The 25234-nt window shown below is 40.8% G+C and overlaps 1 protein-coding gene across 1 annotated transcript in view; it reads left to right on the plus strand.

Moving 5' to 3' along the window:
• The window catches only part of EFL1 (elongation factor like GTPase 1), a 69327-nt gene extending 64193 nt beyond the window's left edge, over nucleotides 1–5134 (plus strand). Inside the window, exon 19 of the mRNA XM_042475957.1 lies at nucleotides 4784–5134. Coding sequence (XP_042331891.1) covers nucleotides 4784–4972 — 189 coding nt within the window. The 3' untranslated portion in view covers nucleotides 4973–5134. The remainder of the gene's footprint in view (nucleotides 1–4783) is intronic.
• The last annotated feature ends 20100 nt before the right edge of the window (nucleotides 5135–25234 follow it).

Genomic DNA, 25234 nt, shown 5'->3' on the forward strand with positions numbered 1-25234 from the left:
GGTATTGTACTGTAGTGAGCATGAAACCAATGCAGGGCTAAATGTTCATTTATTTTGCTTTACATATAACAAACCTTTACTAGTTTAATATTCTTCACCTCTCTCTAGATGTTTTAATTTAACAGTTACCAAGAAAGTTGAGTCACACTTTACAACACAGAAGCCAATGACTAAAACATCCACTCGCCCAGTGTAGTAGTCAGTTTGAGGTCTGAGTTCCAGATTCAGGATGGGATCTTAAGGGCCAGGTGACTGCAGGACTAACTGCAGGGCCAGCCTAGATAGCAGATCTGTCATAGCTCTCTTTCTGCTCTTTTGGAAGTACCTGTCTTGTTACAGAGGGAGTAGTCCCCAAGTCTCGTCTACTAAAGCTACTCTTACTTATTTATCTTAAGCAGTTATGTAACAAATGAGCACTGAGGTTTGGGGGAAGAGGAGTTTTTTCTAGTGTCTGATGAAAATATCCTCCTTTCTTTAAAGTATCACTTTTGACAATTGGAATCTTCTCAAATACTGAAATTGACACCATGGATCAAGTACTATTTAGATCTTTGGAGGCTCTTCATGTTTTATAGAAAAATGGGGGCAAGCCACTTGTTTTATTGCTTCTATCTCCTGTCCATTCTTCTTAAACTGTGTTTTCCTCAAACCATGTAATTTACAATCAAGAGCCTTTGAGGGGAAGATGGTTTAAGCAACAGAAAAGAGAATGAAATTACATCCTTTTTCTAAGTTGGTTGTTAAGTCTGCAATCTGTTCCCTATTTTCAGAGGCCAGTAGAAAGAAAATGCAGACTTTAGAGAAAAACACTCCATGTAATTCTTGTCATTTGGGGCTTCTTATAGGTCAGTATGTGTTAAAAGAGTTGCCATCTACCAAACCAACAGGGCTATTGAAATCTTTATTTCTTCTGAAATTACAAAGAAACCAGATGTGTCAGTGTATGTATGTGCATGTACACACACACACACACACACACACACACACACACACCTCTAATTTTAATGCTTAGATTCAGCCACACTCCTCCTCCACAACATCTGAGCGGTGGGATGGGACACAGATACCTCCCAGTGTGATTCCCCAAAGCATGCTCCCAAGTCTGTATACCTCTCAGTGTAACACCACCATCTTTCTTTCCCACTTACTTGAAAAAGAATGTTGATTGGGGTCTTAATGAGCAGAAATCAATGGCAAGGGAACTTACTCGCAACAGCAGTAAAACATCAATAAAAATTTATGACACAAAGGAGCAGGGAATGGCGGTGGGGAAGGGGATCAAGTCCAGTGGTTCTTCCCTCCCTCTGAGGCCTGAATTTTGCTGTTTCTCTTCTCAGTTCAGATGGTATGGAGGGGTATTACTTGCAAGCTTGCACCTCCTCCTTCTGGCTGTGTGGCAAATGGATGTTAAATTTCCTGGACTTTGAGAATCTCCCAGCAACCCCATGCCAGAAGGAGGAAGTGCAAGCCTGCAAGTAAGACCTCTCCATGCCATCTGAACTGAGAAGAGAACAGCGGTGTTCCTCCACCGGTCCGGGTGTCACCTGGTGTGGAGGGCAGGGCTTGTGGGACAGAGCCTAAAGGGTACGCTCCCTTCCATATACCATTTTATTCATGAGTAAAGAAGTGGGAAGGAGGGTGCCCAGACCATCCTCATATATCTCATATATTTTATGGTAAAACTGATTCATTAGCTGGTCTATGACTGTAAAGATTGATTGATTGATTGATTGATTGATTGATTGATTGATTGATTGATTGATACTAAGCATCCAGGGGTAGCCATGCTGGCCATAGAGCAAATCCAATTAAAATTCTACCAAACAGGGATACTTTTCTTGGCCAACCAAAATGGTTGCAAGCTTTCAAAGCTCCACTGACATCTTCATCAGGCAAGTGTTAAAATCCGTACGTGAGAAAAAAATTGAAGATGTTAGTCATAGGCCTGCGTTTTGATGTTTCTCTTCCAGGGGCATTACACTTCATGGTGAGGGAGAAAAAAGCCTGTCCTGGGCCCAAAATGGCCCCAGAAAGGGCCATAAATGTGGCAGAATTGCCCCAATACTCTTCCTACAGGTCTGGAGGGGAAAGGGTTTGTTGTTGTTTTTTCAAAAAAGGGGGCATTTTTTCTAAATTTGGGATATGCAACTTTCTGGAGGGCCCCAAACATCTGGCCGTTGTCCATCACATTATAAATTGATTTGCATAGCCTAGCCCCAAAACATGGGTGACTATATAAGTCAAGCCATACTAATTTATTAATATTGGGCTGGCATCCTGTTCAGCAGTTACAAGCGCGTGAGCTGGACCTATGATCCCATAATTGCTAGAGATTTCATATTTTATGATCATTAGTAACTGATCATGACCCTCAAATCCTCCCTTTTCAGCCTGGCAGAACCCCAACCAAAGGATTGCTGAGGCACTGCAAATCAGTGCCTGGGAAATAGCATCTTCCAGCACTTTCAGCCATTTTTTAAAGTGATGTGTCTAGAACTATATTTGACTTGGAATGTGTGTAAGCAGAATACAGTTTACAGTAGTTTGTTAAGTGGATCTTTGAAACCTCTCTCGTTCACATTTCTAGATTTTTAGGTAGATGGTAAGCACCATGCAACTGGACCGTAATTACCCCATGAACTCCATCAAGGGAGAGAAGGCATATGAGGCAAAATAAGGAGCCTTCTGATTTGGTGCTTTTCAGTTTCTTAATCATGGACTTGGTCGTTCTAAGTGTTTGGTCTAGTCTAGTCAAATTTGGAGTATTGTGTTCCGAATTCCTATTTGGTCATGGATCTTGCTGAGGATCTTATTGTTGTTAGTCTCCCCGTCTCATCCTAAATCATATCCCAGAATTATTATGGGAAAGACACTGAACAGCCTAGGTGGTCTTAGACCAAGCTCTGCTCTGAATACAGACTTGGTCTAAATGTCTGTTATTTGATACACAGGCTTTTTCAGTGGTGGGACCATTCTTGGGAATTCCCTTCCCAGAAAAACTAGCCAGGCTCACTCTCTTATTTTTACCCTTACAGCCTAAGGAGCCTGTAGTAAGGAATGCTTAAAAGGCAGTTTAAGAGGGCTGTAAAGACTTTCCTGCTGTTTCCTGCCATAACATCAGCTGTCTTTGTTTCATATTTATATGGGGATTGCTTTTATTCTTCTTCAGTTCTTAACCAGATTCTTTTACTTGTTGTTAGCTCCTCTTCTTTGATGTGACTGTTCTTCAGTATTGTTGTAAGCTAGCCTGTCAGTTTGAATTAGCTATATGGCATGATTTTTTGAAAGATTATTCCAGCCCTTTGCAACCTGGAGCCTCTTGGACGCATTGAACTCCAGTTCCCATTATTCCCAGCCAGCATGGTTGGCCGTTCTCCAGCACATCTGGCGGATACAAGTTTAGGGAAGGCTGGATTAAACAAACAAATGGAGTAACTCTTCTGAGCTCCTTGGAGCAAAGACAGGATACAGATGTGATTGATTGATCAGTTCTGATTTAAAAGTTGTCTTCTCATCCTTACTTTTCTTTTAGACAACAGGCAGCTTTTGAGGCTGTTTTTGTTTCCAAAATAGTCAAATTAGAAACAGATATTATTTGAAAACAGAGGTACAATCCCGTCTGCTCTGGATAGGCAGTACTCTTGACTCAACAAGTTTTACTGCAGTAAATACTGGAAGCTTGTGAAAGGAATTTTAAGTGAAAGATGACACCCAGCACAAGGCTGGGGGATGAACCTCTATCCAAGACCAACAGAAAAGTTTCTCTCTTTCAGTGTTTCTTTTAAGCAACTAAAATTTAAAGATCTGTACTTGTTATGCTGCAATCAGTCATTTAGAGATATGCATGGGATTCTACTTGAGGTTTCCTTGAGTGACTTCCACCAGTGCAAAAAAGGTGCTTAGGAAACTTCTCTTCCACTAGAGTCATTTTTGAGAGATTGGGAACCCCTAATTGTCTTTTTGCAACAACAGCAAGAAAAAAGTAATGATACGATAACTCTAGGTTTTGCTCATTTGTAGGTTTGGATTAGTAGAAAAAGTGTATGAAGTAATTTTTTAATTGCAGACGTTTGTTTCTATATACTTGGACTTATAATCACCAAAAAAGAAAGCTGAAAGTCATTGGTCTTTCCTTTTCTTTCCTTTCCTGTTCTGTTTTTCTGCCTGTTTTCTGTTTCTATCCTTTTCCCTCATTTCCCCCCAGTTTTTCATACACGTTTATACATTTGTGGTTTTTAGTGTTGTTGGAAACCTTTGAGTAAAATGTATTTTTTTAAAAAAAGCTTCCCTTCCATACTGTCTAGGATATTTTCTGATATCTCCTTGACAATGAGTAAATCTCAGTGGCTTCAGACCCCACAGATTTATATGGAAATAGTTTTGATGTTTCTGTTGGCACTTTGTTGTTAGCATTTGTTGTCTCTGGTCTATCAAGTGGCCATAAATTATCTGCATTCTTTCTTGTGACTCTGTTAATAGGCCAATAAAATGGAGAGAACAGAATGGCAAACTAATACTGAAGGAAATGTGAGTTCGAGTCCTAGGCTGGCAGAAATTGTTTGATTAAAGACACATTAAACTGAAATTCCTGTTTGTTTGTCTTTAATTTAGTAAGTGACTTTCCGAATTGTGTATTTTGATTCGTTCATGTTCTGACCTATTTTCAAATATATCTTGCTTTTTATGGGATGGTTGAAAACTGCAGGTCTCCAGTCTGTGTCCCACCCCACCACCCCTCTTTGTACCATTAATGCAACTCTTTATCAATTCTTCTCTTTCCTAGGTAATTTCAGACGATCCATTCTGGGTACCAACCACTGAGGAGGAATATTTGCACTTTGGGGAAAAGGCAGACTCTGAGAACCAGGCCCGCAAGTATATGAATGCTGTGAGGAAGCGGAAGGGACTTTATGTGGAAGAGAAAATTGTAGAGCATGCTGAGAAGCAAAGGACTCTCAGCAGAAACAAATAACAGCTTCCACTTCTGCATCTCAGTTAAGTGCAAATGGATTATCTTCTAAAATGGAGTTCTCCCAAAAGAGTCACCTTGGATATACTGTTCTGTACGGGTTTTCTTTCTGTGAGATGTTTGTGGCTTGAGTTTTAATAAACCTAAGCCTTTTCAACCATTGTATTTATTATATACCAAGGCTTCCTTATTGTTATGGTATGGCATTCAAATGTCTTATCTTCTGGAAACCCTTTTTAAATCAACTACTCTTCCAAAGAGTGTCTTCAACTCTGCCACAAAATCTGTGCATGTTGGGGACCAATGTAAAATGACAGGACCACATTAGTTTGTCATACTGAATCTGTTAGAGAGTAAATGAAATTAAGCCTCCTAATTGCTTTAAAAGGGCCTTGATTGGTCAGTGGATTCTTAAATGTGTGTGTGTGTACACATGCAAACACACATTTCCCACCTCTGTTTTAGGGCAAAACATTCCCTCTTAATTTCTCATACAGTGGGTTGGGGAGGTGGAAGACATATGTTGAGATGGTATATACCATCTGCACATATTTATTTATAAATCAGGCATTTTAAAAATATGTGCAGATGGTATATACCATCTCTCCATGCACCTTCCGCCTCCCCACCCCACTGTATGAGAAAGTAAAAGGCAATGTTTTGCCCTAAAACAGGGGTGGGGAAAGTGCAGCCTGTGGGGTACATACAATGCCAAATCCCTTTTTGGAAACCCCCAGTCCCTCAGGATTTTTAAAAAAAGATGCTACTGAAACTCAGCTGCACAATTCTGCAGCAGTGTGGTTTGCCACCAGTAGTTACTAAAATGGCACTTGTGGAATGCAGTTGCAGCAGCTTGCCTCTCTACCCTCCTTCCTGTTTATCCATTGTCACCACACTCTCCCAGTTATAGATAGAAGAGAGGAGGATGAGGAATTTGTCAAAAATGGTGGCAGTGCCAGCTCTTTTGACATTCATTCCCAGTGCTACTTCTGCTGCATGGATTCCTGAGGCCTATTTCCCAGCAGCTTTGCCCTCCCTGTAAGGCAAAATTGCCCAGGGCAAGAGGTAGAATGATTGGATGGGGCAGAAAGAAAGGCTGGAAAATAAAGCAGCCAACAGAGATGGCAATGAACACACAAGTGGCCATCTTCATTTCCTGTTGTGTGGCATAGCAGAGATTTGCTCTCTTGCTGCTGACTAGCTCCTCTCTTTCACTGTGTCCACTTCTGCACCATGAGACGAAGAAAGAAGCAAGGCTGCTGGGCTTCTCAAACAACTGTTTGAAGGGAAATCAGTGTAGTTCCTCTCATTAACTATTTTTCTGTCACAGCCTGCTCTGAGGACCCACTGAAGAAGTAGCCTGCAATATAGAGTGACTATTCCTCTTCAAAAGATATGTTACGTTTTGAATTTGAAGGCAGTGATAGTGAAAAGGGAGGGAAGGAGCAGAGGTGCATGCATTCACTCATTTTGCCTCTCCAAGGACAGAGAAAGAGAATAGTCATAACAAGGGAAGGGAGGGAGAGATAGTGTCACAAGAGTGGGGTATGTTGTCCAGAAGAGGGTCCAAAATTAGCAGAAGCAATGAGAGCAAGGTGTAGGTAAAAAAAGTTTATTTCTGCATAAATAGGTACAATCAGCCCTCTGCATGTATGGATTCAAGCATCTATGGCTTGAAAATACTCCAAAAATATATAAATTCTAAAAAGCAAGACTTGATTTTTGCCATTTTATATAATGGACACCATTTTATTATGACATTATATTTAATGGGACTTGTGAATCTACGGACTTTGGTATCCATGAGGCGGGGGGTTTCATGGAGCCAATCCCTACCAGACACCAAAGACCTACTGTATACACTTTGAGAGAGATTCAAGGTGATAAAACAAAATGATTTCAGTCCAACTTCTACAGTTGTTCCTCCATATCAGTGGGGATTTGGTTCTAAACCCCTGGCAGATACCAAAAAACACAGGACCTCAAGTCCCATTACCATCAGTGGACACTGATGTGCCCATGGCTGCATCTGTGCAGCTGCATGCACAAACTGTGGATCAAACACTGATCAGAACAGAGACTGCAGTCAAGAAATCAGAAGAAGAATAGGAATGGGAAGGGCAGCTATGAACAAACTATATAAGTCCTAAAGTGTAAAGATACACAATTGAGCACTAAAGCTAGAATCATCCAAATCATTGTATTCCCCATTGCCCTGTATGGATGTGAGAGCTGGACAGTGAAGAAAGCAGTTAGGAAGAAAATCAATTCATTTGAGATGTGGTGCTGGAGAAGAGTGCTGAGAACACCATGAACGGCCAAAAAGACAAACAAATGCTAGTCTGAGTTAATATAAGGTTATGGAGAAAGTGCTGTCTCTAGGACAGGGCTTGCTAGTCAAAACTGGCATTAAATCAGTATCACTGGGCATATGTAAGATCGCACATCCTACCTGTCAACCTCTAGAGCCCTTTCCTCCTGATGCTTCTCTTTGCTGTGTCACTTGTCTCCTCTATCCAAGTCAACAGTAGTAGATGTGCAGAGAAGGAACAGCAGCTTTCTCTTGCCTTGACCTCTCTCCCTGGGCTTTGGTGTGGATTGGCTCCAGAAGGACAAGGCAAGCAGATGAGTTAGAGCACCAATAGGAAACCTGAGAGCTAGAAGAATAATGACTGAAAAATGCTTTGAAGCAGAAATGCAAGTACATGACTTCTCTCTGTTTTGAAGAAACCTGGTTTTCAACATGCTTAATTTCTCTAAGAGATTGTCTGTGATGGGTGGGGGAGGCATACTTGACTAGTTTTTCCTCATGCATAATGAAGTATGACAATATTCCTGGAGATGATCTAGCCGTGAAACGTTCTAAGGGAGAGAGTTAAGCCAATTACTTGACAAATTGCTGGCTTTTTTTTTGGTCAGCTGTATAATTAATTACAAAATTATCACAACCATTCTGTGTGTGTGTGTTTTTAAAAAAAAACCCACTGCACATGTGCTTTTTATCCCTTATTTTTTTCTCTTTTAATATGCAAACAACCCAGCAGGATTTTAATTTGTTTGGGCTGTTAAACTAGTTGCACAGCGGCCATTTCCTGGGCACCAAATCTGATGGCCCAGTTTTGCTCTACGGTAAACTAAAAGAAGAGATCAGAAAACAGCACATCCAAAGGTTCAGTGCAAATTTCTTAGCTATCTTTGTTGCTATGCATGTTTCCCTCACTGAAAAAGTTGTTGCTGTTGTGTGCCCTCATGGCCTTCAAGACCATTCTAATAAATTTGCTATTCAACAGTGGAAGAGATTTCTCTAGCAAGTGGTTGACACTTTTTAAAAGAGATTTTAAAGCAGAAATAGGGCGATCAGCTCTCAGAAGTGGATTTCTGCATGGTAGGGGCTTGAACTAGATGGCCTTTGTGGACACTTCCACCTCTTTGATTCTATGAACCTTTACAGTAAAGCAATGGCTTTTCATTCAGCTTGTATTCTTTTTATTTGTAGAATATAATGTGACTATGAATTCCAGCATTACTCAGATTCTTTTCTCATAAACAGCAACTGTCATAACCATCTTTCAGGATTATCTCACTTCAAGTGATGATTCACATGACTGGATACTCACTCCACACCAAAAATTAGCAATTATTGGGGAGAAGGTAAGATAAAAACAGTTCTACCTGATGTAAAGGGTACACTGCAAGACAGTTAGAAAAGAGAGAGACTGCACTACAGGTAGATTGACTCAAGGATGTCACAGCCCTGACTTTGCAAGATCTTGTTATCCAAAATGCTGGGGTCCTGGGAAGGCACCCACAATTGTATTCATTGGGGGAATTGATTGAGCTCAATAAGAAGCAGCAAGAGGGCTTCGAGTAACGCTTTAAAAGCCGGGGTCTAGCCTATGTATAATGGTTCCAAACCAATGAACTCCAGACTGCAGATTCTAAATTGGTTTTAGTTTTATTTATAACAGGAAAAGGAAATCAACTTTCACCCCAAGACACTCACACACATGTAACTAATGATGTAAAGGCGGTAGCTGATACCAATTTTAGAGGATATAGCAGCAGGCAATACTTTACCACATTCAGACATGGAGCTCGAATTAGGAAACACTGTGGATGAGTATGACTGCCTGCAGCCTGCACTTAAGTCAAGGGAGACATGGACAGGGTGTCTGTCTGAACTCCACTGAGATCAAATTGGGACTGCCCCAAACAGGAATACTTATAGGAGGAAACATGTCCTGAGCCAGTTTCTGAAGAGCTTGAGTGGATTTTTCCAAGAGAAAGAATAGCCAGAAGTGTGTGGAAATGGCAGAGTAATCCATTCAGATACCTCACACAAAAAGGTATGATCTCCAGAAGGAAGCATCCTTTCATTCCCAACTTACTTTTGGCAAGTATCTGATGTATTGCCCACCATCACACTCTTGTGTGAAGGGATTATTCAGATTCCAGTCTCAAAGGACTTGTCTACATGTGCTAGCACTTCCAAGCCGAGTCTCCCAGATCTCATTATTTGGGCAGGCTATTGTCCTCAGATTGGGGCACTTTTGGTGACTACATGACCAAACCTTCTTTTTAATGTTAAACTGATATCAGAAGTCAACTGAGGTGGAGAGCGATTCTGTGAGGTAACAACCTGAACAGAGTGGTTGATGTCTAGGGATCTTTGAGGTCTCTCATTCATAGGGTCACCGTTAAGTGGAAGTTGACTTGATGGCAGATAACCACAACAACAGGCACTTGTAATCACATCTGTTTTATTGCATAATGTATGCAATTCATTTTTGTTAAGATTACTGCAAAGAGGAAATGATGAGGTGTTAGGGCTTCGTTTCTGAATGGTAGAACAAGAATTAATTTTGAGCTGATATGATTGAACCATGTCAAATTTAGAATCATGTCTCTATATGAAGTGACGGGTGGGTATAGATCAGCATCCCTCATATCATTTCATCCTTTGTGCTTTCAGCTCTTGCAAACCTGCTTGATTTCCATGTAGGATTGGATACACGAAAGGCAATGGGGCACCCACCATCTCACATCCACTAACCTGTGTGAAATTCCATACCAGCGGGTACTATATGAATGTTGTTATGCACTGTAGAATGATGGTTGTGCATACGCCTAGTTGTGCTTGAGGGGGAGGGGAAAGGTCACTGACCTTTTATGCCATGCCAATGACAGTAAGCAGCTGTCCTTAATCCAAAGTTTGGAAAAGTTACCTTCTGGACTCATTGTGGTGTGCTTTCAAATCATTTCCAATTTATGGTGACCCTAAAGTGAACTTATTACAGTGTTTTCTTGGCAAGATTTGTTCAGATGAGATTTTCCATTGCTTTACCCTGAGACTGAGAGAATGTGACTTGTCCAAGGTCACTTAGTGGGTTTCCATTGCTGAGCAGGGATTTGAGCCCTGGTCTTCCAGAATCCCAATGCTCAAACCACAAGGCCAGGTTGGGTTTTAAATTTTGGACTACAACTCCTGCTATTCCTCAACCTCTTGTTGTGAATTATGGGAGCTTTGGTTCAAAACTGCAACTATTCCAGACTCTGTTTTAATCATGACCATTTTAGAGCAGCCACAGCATGAAGCTGGGGGAGAGTGTGTGGACCATGTTTGGCTGAAGATTTATTCCGCCAGATCTATTATCTAGCTATCATTAGTAGAGGGTTGGAGCTGGGTCACCCTGATTGTGACTTTTGGCCTTTTCCTTTTTGTAAGACCATATTTCATATCCTTACATGGCAGCTTCAATACTGCTCTGTGTTGTTCAACATGCTTTTTATCTGATGACTCAGTCTGTTGCCAATGATAAGCAGAGCTGAATGGGAGTCCAAACTATCCCCTGAAGCACATGTTACTAACATCAAATATTGATCCAAGCTTTGCAGAGACAAATTTCTTTCTGTGTCACAGTTGATCTACGGATATGTTGTTGGTTTCTCCCCAGTAACAGACTGTGTGTGTAAAAATACTAGAACCAACACAATTACAGGTTTCATGTCCTGTTATTCCACTCAACAGAAAGACCAGCAAACAATATAAGAAGAAGAAAAAACCCAAAAGAATTAAAGTAAATGGAGGTTAATATCTGAACTGTTTAGGGGAATATGATTGTATCCTATCCTTACCTTGGAGTAAGTTCCATTAGCACAGTGAGACATCTATACAGAAAGAAACAAACAAATCAAGCAGGAGGCATTTGTATGTTATTTATCTAACTTTTGTGGCATAATGAACATACTTGGCACCTTCACAGCAGTTCAGTATCTGTGTGTATACGTTGGTAACAATCCCAATGAAATCATTTTCAACTCCAGGCTGTAACACAACAAAAAGGAATCATTACTTCAGCAAGGCACTGTACCTACAGAAGAAGTCTATTGGAATGAAGCATGGCATTTGAGATACTTCACGCTACGATTTCTGCTAAAGCCAGAAAGCTTCTTCTCAGTCCATGTATGGAAGCTGACCAGAATGCAGATACATCTTGCCTTGGCACTGGTTACATTTCTTCAAGAGATTCATAGTTGCCCATGTGGCACCCACAGCTTTCTCCTCCAGTAACTTACCACTTCTCCCAATTCTCCAGCATATGCTGCCTCAGTCTGCCTTGTGGTTGGGCCAGCCCTGGCTCTGACTCAGAACTGCCCAGCAGAGTTGCACAAAGATCTGGTTAGAGGGACCCAATTTATATTTGTCTTGCAGATGGACATGGAGTTGGATAAATGGTTAATAGAATTCTAGCTATGGTAAAGAGGACATTTTTATTCACTTGCAAGATTCCAACTGATCTTGAAAGCTAAGTAGGACCAGACCAGGTTAGTACATAGAAGGGATATTGCCAAGGAATGTCAGCCACCAGGTCACGTCAGCAGCAAACCACCTCTGAGTATTTCATGCCTTAGAAAACCTTATGAATGTATGGGGTCGCCATAGGTTGATAGGTGACAGGGAACTGATGAAGGCACATACACAGACACACATCTGTTATCGTACTGTTGTTAAAATATCTGGAGTCAACAATCCTTAGTGATCTACTGCATGCTACCTAAAAGTCTACCAATAGATCTTGATCTACACTTTACCCAGTGCTGGTGTATGACGTTGGTCTTGAGCTGGTGGTGCATAACGTGACAGAAGGTACATTGTATTAGTGAACCAGCTCATGGAAAGAAAGGGAGTGTGTGCACTTGTATGCAGAAAGAAGGGGAGTAGGAGAAGTAAACAGAGCAAAGAAATCATGGTAGCAGCTCCATATACTGTAAATATAATTAACAGGTACCAGTACATTTAAAGTATGACAGCTTGAGACTAAAGATGGAACCCACATCTGCAAAACATGCATCTGTGCTCGTATTATTTGTAGAAAAAGCCATTGCTGTTTATTGCCGTCATATTGGCTTTGACCCTGATATCAACAGTCCTTGAAACTCAGGGCTGTGGCTTCTTTTATTGAGTTTATCAGCAGTCTTAATCTTATCCTAATGCCTCCCACTTTATCAAACATCATCAGCTTTTCTAATAAGCATGTTGTCTCATGCTAGCACCAAAGAATAATAGTCTTGGTTTGGTCATTTCTGGTTTCTAGGGAAATTTCATCCTTGATTTACTTCATGACCATTTAGTGATAACTTTGTCTGTTGTATCCACAGACCTTTTCCGACACCACATTTCAAATGACATGATTCTTTTCCCTTAGCTTTCTTCACTGCTCAGCTTTCACAACCATACAACAAAATCAGAAATATGATGGCATGATGATCCTGACTTTGGTATTCACTTATATATCTTTACACTTGATGATCTTCATTAGCACCTTCATAGCTGCCCTTCCAAGTCCTACAGTCTCCATTTTGATTTATGACTGAACCAAGGTATAGAAAATCATTGACTGTTTCAATGTCCTCATCATCCATTTTAAAAATGTGTAAATCATCTATTGTCATCATCTGTGGTCATTGTGTACTGCACTAAAAATAACTTGCACTGTTTTTCCTTTTATACTGAAGAACGAAACCTTACATCTTGCTTCTCCAGTAACATATATAGAAGGCATAATCCCAAACCCAATGATAGCTGGATTTATCATTCCAAGCAAAACGTTATATCTTCTTTCTGACCTTTTTATCCCAGTTGTCACAGTAACATTTACTTTCGGGCTAGGGGGAAGTGGTAGACGCTTGAGAAGCAAAACCAAGTGATGGATTGACAGGAATAGCTGTGTTAAGTACCACGTAAAGGTGCACATTTACTGGGCACTTAAACTGTGCATATTAATGATGTGAGGCACTCATAACTGTAGATAGACGTGTCATTGCATTGTCAGGCTCTCCTAAAATGGTGCTGCTGCCATTTTATTGTGGACATCTTGAATAGAGTGCCTGGCAATTGAAAAGTCAAGACTGTTTTAGCTCCATATTACTTTTGCATGTCTTCATTCCTAAGTCCTTTTCTTCCTCTTTTCACCTTAACTTGGACATTTTATTTTATACACACGCACATATATTCATACATACACTTGTTTATTTCATTACATCCATATTGTACCTTTTATCCAATAAGCTCAAGGCAGCCTACATGACTCTTCCCGCACTCTAGGAGTGCAGTCACAATGAGGACACTGCCCTCCAAGTAAGAATTCTGCCCCCCCCCCCTTTAAATTATTCTTCACCCCCCAGTTTCTAGCATTGCAGAGAGTGAAAATTCATACACTTGCTTGGGTCTCATTCCCTTGCCTTTTTACCCCTTTTCTTTGGGTACCTACTGTATATCGTATTTCTCATTGCTCAACTGAAACCTTATATCACTGCAATGTAAGGGGGCAATCTTCTCATTTTTTGCCCCTCTCAACAGCTATGCATCCAATGCACCCCATGCAATCCTCAAACCAACCAAGTCTGTCTGAAGGAACAGAACTGTCTCCATTACATTTCAAAGCTTATTTCTTTCAAAATATGGATTCCTAAACATCTCCCATCACTGTAGTTTTTTTGGTGGGTTTCTCAGGCTATGTGGCCATGTTCTAGAAGAGTTTGTTCCTGACGTTTCACCGGCATCTGTGGCTGGCATCTTCAGAGAACTGTCACCTCCCATCACATTTGCATTCTAAAGTGCATTTTGATGCTCTCTCTCTATTGTCAGCTAAGAGCATTCATTGTTCAGGGAACTGTGCAACCTGTTAGGTTAATTTGGGAGCAGCCGGCCATCTTGGTTCTTGGAATTCTGAACTTCTGCTCCTGATTAGTGCTCACTACTTATAGTTTTTTTAAAACAGTACAACCCTAAATGATGTATTTGATATCACATGAATTTGGCTGTGAGAACAGATGCTCACGCAAAAACACCGGCACAGGGAAAGCACCTCTTTGGAAGGAATAAATAACACTTTGACACACACTGAACATTGTGGTTCTAAGCCTTATTCCACCTTAATTTAGGGCAGAAGTGCTTCAGCTAGCAGACATTTAGGAAATAGTTTTGAGATTGCAAAAATGTTTCTGGAAACACCTAGGAGCTGAAATTCCTCTGCATCCCCCCTTCCATTAAATTGTCTTTATATAGCCCTCCCACCCCGTTAAATATTCCATTAAATAGTCTTTTTCAGCTCTGACTCTCCCAGATCTGATCGTTGTCTCAACAGCATGTTTGTCTTGCTTTTTGGAATAGCTTTTTTTAAAAAGGGGTTGAAAAGAATGAAAGGCACTGGGATACCCCAGTCTCTCCTCTCCCTGCCAAAAAATGATGTCACTTGTTTCACCATTCCTTGCTAAATTGCTTCGTCTGCAGCCTCTCCCATTTACAGAAATGAAATGGGGCCTCTTTTTTTTTTAATGAAAGGAGGATCTGAGTCCAATATTTTAATTGCCTGCCACACCTCATGGGGAAAATGGTGCGTTTGTGTGTGTGTTAAAGGCCTGATAAGTTCAATATCACATGTTCAGGTTTTCGTGTTCAGACTGTGTAATTGCATGGAGAAGGAGGGGGAAAACGCCCTTGACATGTGGATTTATTCTCATCATCCCCCTGGTAATTGCTCACTGGTATTTCCTGGTGCGGAAGAGCCTGGCACAATTTCTGCTTTAAAAAGGGGGATTCGTCTGTGGAGCGAAATTAACACTTAATATGAGATGCCATTCTTAGAGAGCACATGCTCTGCATGTAAAAGGTCCCAGGTTCAATCCTTTCCATCACCAGGTCAGGGCAGAAAAGGTTTGAAACTCTGGGGAGTTGCTGCCAGTCAATATAATGGACAGCTGCACAAGTTGCCAGCTTTCTGTACTTGGGAGACTCTGGGGGCTCAGTGGGCTGCCAAAGGTGAAGGGGGGGGGAAGCAAAGCAAGTCCAGGGTCCTTAGTATCTGCTGGGGTTTGGTTCCAGGATTCCCCATTGATAACAAAACCTATGGATGCTCAAGTCCCATTACATACAATAGCACAGTTAAATGGTGTCCTTAGATAAAATGTTCTCATACACACACACACACACACACACACACACCATGATTTTACCGTTTTGTACAAGGGGCACCATTTTCTATCCCATTGCATATAATGGGACTTGAGCATCCACGGAATTTAATATCCACAAAACCAAACCCCAGTGGATACCAAGGGCCCAGTGTACATACATTTAGTTTTCAACATCATATAAAATGGTGTTTTTTGCTGTAATTTAGATTTGTTGTGAGCTACTCTGAAGGAGCCAGATTGGATAGAAAAATGAGGAAACATAGAAATGATGAATGTCTTGTGGAGGATCACATTTGCAAGCCAAGACTCCAGTTCTGACCCATATTATTTGCTAAAGTGAAGGGGGCAAAGGCAGTCTTAGGCCTTTGACATCAGCTCAGCCTTCTGTAGCTTTCTGTTAACACTCAGCATGGGTTTTGCATGTGCGGAGGGACTGATTCTTCCCTTCCTCCTCTGTGCTCCTCCTTTCTCCTGGAGCAGACAAATATACGGCATGATCTCATCCTATTGTCACAGTAATGTGTCTCCGGGGATTTTAACCTCGTTCACATTAAGATTACATCATCTTTCTACAGTCTGTAAATTGCAGGCAGAGAGTCTCTTGGCTTTGTCCATCAGGCTTGGAGCGGCAATCCCTGCTGCCAAGCCAGCTGATACCAGAGTTCCCAATTAATTCTCCTTGGTGATTTTTTGTGTACTCTTTCATATTCTTTTTAAATCCAAAGCAAGGCATACAAATAAACACATGAAGCCTCCTGTTTTGATCTTCCCAGTTATGGGTTTGGGAATGCTGTCTTCCTAATTTTACAGGATTGTTGTTATTATTATTATTATTATTATTATTATTATTATCAGATTCAAGGCCTGGAAGCCAGACTTTTGACAAATTGCTAGTTTTATTTCTCATCATGCTCATTGGAGTAATAAAGTATCATGTCACTAAGCCTGGAGGCAGACTAAGGCAGAAATCCCCACATTGCACGTGTAAAGTTGGAACGCCACTATGGCTGCATCCGCACTGCGGAAATAATCCATTTTGACACCACTTTAACTGCCATGGCCCAGTGCTATAGAATGCTGGGTACTGTGGTTTTGTGAGACTTTAGCCTTCCCTGTCAGAAAACTCAAGTGCCACAACAAAATACATATATCAGGATTCCATAGCATTGAGCCATAGCAGTTAAAGCGGGGTCAAATTGGATTATTTCTGCAGTATAGATGCAGCCTATGGTTCCCCTCTCACCACCTCAAATCTCACCATGTTGCTGCAATAGCTGTCCTCCCACCACTCCTTGACATTACATGGCCAGATACACATGGAGGACATCATATGTTCCAGTTATACTAATTTGGTAGGGACAGTCCCAGATACAAAGTACAGTACTTGGCTTGTACTTGGTTCACATAGCCAAATGGATAAGATTCATAGAATCAGAGTTGGAAGAGACCACAAGGGCCATCCAGTCCAACCCCCAGCCATGCAGGAAATCTCAAAGCATCCCTGACAGATGGCCATCCAGCTTCTGTTTATAAACCCCTGAAGAAGGAGACTCTGCCATACTCCAAGGGGCTGTGTTCCACTGTCAAACATCTCTCACTGTCAGAAAGTTCCTTCTAATGTTGAGTTGGAATCTGTTTTCCTTTAGTTTCCATCCATTGCTCCATGTCCTGGTCTCTGGAGCAGCAGAAAACAACCTTGCTCCATCCTCAATATGATACCCCTTCAAATATTTAAACAGGGCTATCATAACCTTCTCTTCTCCAGGCTGAACACACCCAGCTCCCTAAGTAGCGCCTCATAGGGCATGGTTTCCAGTCCCTTCACCATTTTAATCGCCCTTCATGCATATACTGTAAAATACTTATATTATACTATACTATAAGCTATAATATCTGTCCAGGCAGAAATTTTAGTTATGAAAAAGAGGACATGTCCTGGAAAAGGATGACATATGGTAACCCTAACTGTATTTGTCCCTTTGAAAATCCTATTGCTGTCATCATCTGACACTCTCGGGTACCTGCGGCTGTTATTGTTCTACACGGCAAGTGATAAAAGAGGAAACAAACATGTTCCATTTCTATTTCCAGCTTGCTAGGTTTCACAGTTTCCTAAACTATCCACTTTCCTATTTATGTTTGCCTGGGCTGCCTCAGCATAACAGCAGGGATGATAATATTTCCATGCTTGCTGGAATGGCAAAAGTAGCTGAGCAGTGACTGGCATAAAAGACTTTGGTTCACATGTCAGAAATGAATAATACGGTTTGTAAATTGCAAGTGTACAGAATATGGCACATTGTGGAATAATATTGTACGTATTGTATATCAGGTACACTGACTGCCTATTGTGTTTCAGCTACAATGGCAGTCATTTCTTTGGGGCAGGGGCTTTAAACCCTAAATGTTTTGGAGCCATATATTCTAAAATACCTTCTATTACAGTGGGCCCTTGGTATGCCCTGGAGTTTGGTTCCAGGAATAATTCTGTGGATAACAGAATCCATGAATGTTCAGGTCCCATTATATACAATGGGGTAGTAAAATGGTGTCCTTTATATAAAATGACAAAATCAAGACTTGCTTTTTGGAATTTATATATATATTTTAAAAATTTTAAAACCGTGGATGGTTGAATCCGTGGCCAAAGAATCTATGGATACAGAGGGACGACTATATAACTTTATAGGTCAAAACCACACTCAAATAGCCTGGGAACCAGTATCAGTGTGTTCAAAATCTGGCATCTCCAGGTTAAAGGATCTGTAGTTTAAAAGGACTGGGAAAATCCCCCAGTTTGGGATGATTCTGAACTGGTCAGCAATCTTACCTTTACCCGATGAAGAAATGTCAGTTTAATAAACTCACACAAGAATTTTAGGTTGAATGATGGAATGCTCTCTCACTCTCACTGAATTCTTATAGTTTTCCTTGCCCAATGTTTGTTTACTTCCATGAGCATATGCAAAAACTGAAGAATAAATAACCTTGCACCCTTTGTACTCACAAGTCTTTGTGCTTTATATATTTACCTGTCAATTTATTCCTCAGTGCCTCAGCAAGTACAAACACACACACACCTAAGTTGTTAACTCATTTGCTATTCATTAGGACAGCATCCTTCTCCCCATCTAATTCAGGGTTTTCTCTAGACCACCTTCTCCACATCCCAATCTTCCTCCTCCATCAGGTATTTGACGTCTTATTCCACTTCCATATTTTTCAGGCAGTAGTTATAACCATTCCTCTTTTGCTAGAAATAGTTGGACAGAAATGAGATAAATGGGGTATACTTTATTTTTTTCTTTACCAGCATCTGCTTTGCAGGCAAGGTTGGAATTAGTCACATTTTTCATTTGTGAATAAGAGTCTGAATTAGCTAGGAATGGGGTGTGAGAATGTGTGTGAGCTGCGTTATAAATATATTAAATAATTAACCTGTTTTGCTATGTTCAGCTTCAGTTAAAGAGAAAGTATTATTTTTGAAGAACGGTATATGGAGAAATGGAATGATTCCCAATTGGCAAAGGGTTCAGGCAAGGCTGCATATTGTCACCCTATTTGTTTAACTTGTATGCAGAAAATATTACAAGAAGATCAGGTTTAGATTCAGAAGAAGGAGGAGTGAAGACAGGAGGAAGGAACATCACCAATATCTAAGGTATGCAGATGATACCGTAATACTAGCAGAAAACAGTGTAGGCTTGGAACAAGTACTAAGAGAAGAAGGAAGTGCAAAGGCAGGTTTACTGCTGAACATAAAGAAAACAAAAATAACGACCATGGAAGATCTACATATATTCAACCAAGATAATGAGGAAATCTAAATACTTAAAAGATTTTGTGTACCTTTGATCAAATATTGACCAGAATGGAGACTGCAGTCAATAAATCAGAAGACTAGGAATGGGAAGGGCAGCCATGAAAGAACCAGATGAGATCTTAAAATACAAATATTACAAGTGAACACTAGAATTGAATTGTCCAAACCATTTTATTCCCCATCACCCATCTTTCTTAGTACTCTGCTGGGTCTCATCTTCCCCTCTTTCTTCCTGACTCCAGTTTTTACCCAAGTAGTTCCCATATGCTATGAATGTTAAGTGTGCAGATTCAAATCACATACACTCTTGTTTTGAGCATCAGTTCACTAGTAAAAAGATGTCAGATACTGTTCCCCCCCCCATTGGACCTGGAACAAGGAATAAGGATGTTTGTGCTATGAAAAACCGCACAAATATCTATTAACAGACTAGAAAGTGAGCCTTGCCTCTGCCTGCCTGACCCCATATCACAGTTAAGATTAGTTTGATAAGAGTCTGATCTGTTGTGCACATGTGGGGGTTAACTAGAGTTCACTGATGAATATGCACATATACCCGTACTTGTGAACATAAGAACTCGCTCGATGCACGAGTCCAAAGATGGATCTACAACATCCTGCTTCTCACAGTGATCAAACAGATGCTTCCTAGAATCCCACAAAGAGGGCAGGAACAGCACTCCCACCTACTCCTGCTGTTTGTTCCCAGTATCTATTTTACAGGCATTTTTGTGCATTTTCTTTTTAAAGGCTTGCAATTGGCTTGCCTTTATGGATTCCTTGACCCAAAAGTTAAACATTAAATTCTACAAAAATAAAACAAAACAAAACCCCTAAGTGTCCATGCTGTTAAAACTATAATTAAAACAAAATTTAAAACATAAATTAATTTAAAGCATAAATTAAACAAAGGCTGGTTGGCCATCTGTCAGGAGTGCTTTGACTGTGTATTCCTGCATGGCTAGAGTTTGGTCTGGATGGCACTTGAGGTCCCTTGTTTAAAGACTTCCAAAGGAGACTCCATCACGTTCCAAGGGACCGTGTTCCATTGTTGAAGAGCTCTTACTGTCAGAAAGTTCCTCCTAATGTTTAGGTAGAATCTCTTTCCCTGCAGCTTGCATGCATTGTTCCATGTTCTTGTCTCTGGAGCAGCAGAAAACAAGCTTGCTTCATCCCCCCTTCAAATACTTAAACAAGGCTATCATATCACCTCTTCTCCAGGCTAAACATACCCAGCTCCCCAAGTTTCTCCTCATAGGACATAGTTTCCAGACCCTTCACCAGTTTGGTGACCTTCCTATGGACATGTTTCAGCTTCTCAACATCCTTTTTGAATTGTGATGCCCAGAACTGGACACAGTATTCCTGGTGAGGCCTGACCAGAGCAGAATAGAGTGGCACTATTACTTCCCTTGATCTAGACACTATACTTCTAATGATGCAGCCTAAAACTGCATTGGCCTTTTTAACTGCTGCATCACACTGTTGACTCATGTTCGACTTGTGGTCTACTTGGACTCCTAGATCCCTTTCACATGTAGTCTTACCGCCAAGATCCTTGGTCATCTTCCATCCTACTCAGGGCTTCCAAACTCAAAGCATGTGTGGCTTCATTGACTGAATCAATCCACCTGTAGAGTAGTCTTCATCTTTTCTTACTCTCTTCTGCCTTACAAAGCATTTTCATCTTTTCCAATGAGTCACGTCTCAAGAGATGTCCAAATTATGACAGCCTTAGCTTAGTCATCTTGGCTTCCAGAGGGAGCTAAATAACTAAACCTAGCTTCCTATAAACTCCTCTGCTGTTGATTCCCCCCCAACACCTTCTAGAGAGAATAAAATGTTATGGCTACACATGTGTGTGTAAACATAGTTTTACTACATTTCCAAGCTTAGCAAAACCCAGGAATAAACACTAGGGTGGGGACAGGGGATTGAGGACCACTTGAAGCCTTGGTAAACTAAGCCGTTTGAGGTCAATAGAGCTCCAGCAGCCTTTGCTGTTTGCCTCTAGCTGCTAATATGCTCAATAATTTAAAACCCTTTATCTGGGTTCTGTCCCCAGTTGCCCTGCCCTGACATGATGGGAGAAAGAAGAAAGAGATGCTGCTTCTGATGCTGCTTGCACAAGGCTGCACATGTCACTGTATCTCAGTGGACTCTTTGAAAAGGTCACTTTTTATCCTATATTTGGCTTTTCGCTGGGTAAATGCCCTGAACTGCTGCTTGGCAGCAAGCTATGGTAAAACCTTCATTGACTGCCTTCTGTTGGATTGTGGTTTCTTGGCTGTGCTGAGCTACACACAACCACTAGAAAATGCAAGCAGGGATTCTCTTTGGCACTGCTTTAGCATTTCACAGAATCATAGATTTCCCCAGGCTTTTTATTAAAGAGATGTTTAGTATTTTTTTAAAAATTATCTTCCTTTAGCCTCCTGTCTTTGTAACACTTCTGAGTTGTGCTTTTTATCTAATTGAAAATGATATCTTAGTCAATTGATCATACAAATTTTAATAGATTGCATATGCATAATTTGCATTTAGGAAAAAAAAGCTATGGTATAATTACAAATTCTGAAATACATGTGCTCATTATAGTCATATAGTCACATTCCCAAAGAAAGTCAAAAAGGGGGTAGAAAGTTGTTTCAATTTGCACCAAGAAGCCAGTTCTAGTCACTTTGACCTCTACCAGGTGCAGGATTTTTGTAAAGCTAATTGCTCAGCAAAAACTTTGCATCGCTACAAGGATAGCTCATATTTTTCTGAAGGAAAAAATCATTTTTGGCCCCTATACTTTACCTTCCGGGGCATATGCAGTTATGTGTAAAGGTGCAAAAAACTGGGATATGGGGAGATGCCATGCTATTTACAAATGCCGAAAGTCCTGGTGCTGCAATTCTGAAAAACTGGTTCCACTTTTTAAAACTGCATAAAAACAATAACCCGAGGTGTAAAGGCGTGCAATGGTTTTTAGAGGCACAGTTGTAGTCCTTCTTAAAACCCTTTATGCACCTGGAACTTTTTCTCATTGCTAACCTTGATCTTTTCGTAGAGAGATCTTGTAGTACCTTTGAGACTCACTGAAAGAAATAAGTTGGCAGCATGAGCTTTCGTTGACTAAAGTCTACTTCCTTAGATGCATTTTGTGCATCCGAGGAAGTAGACTTTAGCCTATGAAAGCTCATGCTGCCAACTTATTTCTTTCAGCGAGTCTCAAAGGTGCTGTAAGATCTCTCTACATACTGATTCTACAGATTAACACAGCTATATCTTTGCAGTTTTAATTTTTTGGTCAGCCTTTTTGTCTCACTTGCTGCTGATGTTTCCCCATTTTTGTTTGTTTTATATTTGACGTTATTTGCCACCTACTGAATTTTATGGTGGTAAGCTATTTTTCACTATAATCCACCATGATGAAGACATCGGTGTAATCCTGGGGGAGAAAAGCTTTACTATAATCAGTCAAATGAGTAAGATCAGTACTAGAAGTAATTTGCTGTTAGGCATCTGACAAACATAAAGTGCAGAGAGATGCCAGTAGAGGGCATACACTCCTCATTAACAGAAGAAACACCCACTTTAATGAATTGGCAAACAGATCCAGGTGAACTGATGCTGCCTTTTTGAAGTGCTCCTCAGCATTGTTTCAATAGTAGGCTCTTGTCTTGTGCAAAAGGGCATGCATGAAGTGAAAAGATCTCTCTTCAGTCTCTCGAAGTGTTTGTTTTAAAAGAGAGGAGAAAGCACTGAATTGATAGTTTACAAATACAATAGCCTAATGTTCTCTGCAGAGAGCCAGTGTGCTGTTGTGGTCTGGGTTTTGGAAATCAGGCTTCAAATCCTTCCTTGGTGATAGAAACCTAAACCCCTGGGTGATTTGGGACAGGTCTCACTCTCTCAGCCTCAAGAGGAAGGCAAAGATAAATCGCCTCTGAACAATCTTGCCGAGAAAACCCTTAGGGCCACTGTAAATTGGAAACAGCCTAAAAGCACATAACAACTATGTTGTTTGTGAGAGTATTCACATTACACCATTATATCAGTTTAATACCCTTTTTAACTATCATGGTTAATCTTGGAAGTTGTAGTTTGACAAAGTCTTTCAAATTATCTGCCAGCTGTTCAGAGAAGTGCTTCATTGGCTGCTAAATCAAACCAAGTGCTTGCATTTTGTTTTCCATAGTGGGGCACACTGATCCCCTCCTTTGAAAACTTTACAAATAAGACATTGAGACTTACTCCTCCCAGTGTCCCGATTTGGGAGGGACAGTCCCATCCATCTTTGGACATCTCACTTTTTCAGTTGCTATTAAAATGTCCCAATTTCTCTTTCCTCCTCCCACTCTCTCTTTGTTCTCAAATTATATCAATGGCTGCAAAATGATTTCAAAGTGCCAAAGTATTTTGCACACTAACTCCGCAGGGAGGAAAGGAGGGGCAGAATCATGTCCTTCTCAGTAGGCTCAGACAAAAGCAAACTGCTGCAGTCTCTCCTAGCTTGTGTGGTCTTCTTCATTAATTGCTTTTGCCATCTTGTCCCCACTCTAATGTTGCCACATATGTCCTGGTTTTCATCTGTAAAATACTGGAAGGTATGTCAAGGGCGGTAGCCGTCTCTAGCCATTCTTTTCCATGCAACTGGTATTCATTGCTGCATGCAGCCTCTGATCCTGGGAGACAGCATGTGGTCATTATGGCTTGCACCTTATGCATTTAATTAGAATTTTTACAGAGGAATTGTATGCATCTCTGTTAAAAAATAAATCCCACACTGAGCTCAATGAGGCATACATCCCAGTAATGATGTATAGGATTGCAGCTGTAATCAATTACTTGGCATTTACAGATGCCAATATAGCCCCACAATACATCTATAAAAGTTATTTTTCAGTAGGAGTTTCACTTCCCCCATTCAGTGAATTAGTTTGGGAAGCCACGTTTGGACTAAAAAAAAGAAAAGGATAATGTCTGTAATGTTTTTTCTGTCTAATATCCTGAATGATTCTTTCCCCCCAAAAATGCTAAATGTGGGAAAATAGCAGCAAGAAAAACCTTGTTTATATGCCAGGCTTTAGCGAGAGCAATAACAGAGCAGTTACAAATGAACAAGGGTCAGCACTGAATTCTTCGTCTGAAGGAATTTCAAGGTCCAAACACAGAGTCAGCAGGAGAACCAAGGCATGAAGGCAGCCCAGACCTCTCTCTCTCAGTGTATTCATAGAGTTTCCAGGGAACAGGTATGTAGGCAGGAGCTACATGAGACTGGCAGTGTCTGCAAAAAACATTGTTCCAGGTGCCTTTTCACACTACATAGTTATAGCACTATGATTCCACTTTAATTGCCATGGTTCATCCTATGGAAGTCTGGGATTTGAAATTTAAGGAGAGGTATTTAGAGTTTCAACCACAGAGCTGTAGTGTCTCACCAAACTGCAAGGATTGGTGAAACTCCGGGATTTCACTGGATGCAGCGATGGAAGTTAGAGAGGAATCCTAGTGCTCTAATGGTCTAATGTGAAAGAGTCCCAGGGCCCTGTGCCCCAGGGCTTTGAACCTGAATTTTTGTAGCACAGGTATCAGGTCTTATTGTACTAGGCTCTTTTCCCGCTACAGTAATATGTTTCCAAAAATGCTATGTGGTGCTGGAGAAGAGTGCTTAGGATACCATGGGCAGCCAAAAAGACAAATAAATGGGTCCTTGGACAGATCAGACCAGAGCTCTCCTTGGAAGCCAAGATGATCAAGTTGAGGCTATCGTATTTTGGCCGCATAATGAGAAAGCAAAGATCACTAGAAAAAACAATAATGCTAGGAAAGGTAGAGGGTACAAGAAAGAGAGGAAGACCACAAACCAGATGGATAGACTCAGTCAGGGGGCTTATGGACAAAGGCTTGAAGAGCAGAGCAGTGGAGGATATACTTGGAGATGTTTCATCCATAGGGTCGCCATGAGTCATAATCGA

The sequence above is a fragment of the Sceloporus undulatus genome, chromosome 6 (genome assembly GCF_019175285.1).
Source record: "Sceloporus undulatus isolate JIND9_A2432 ecotype Alabama chromosome 6, SceUnd_v1.1, whole genome shotgun sequence".
Lineage (NCBI taxonomy): Eukaryota > Metazoa > Chordata > Lepidosauria > Squamata > Phrynosomatidae > Sceloporus > Sceloporus undulatus.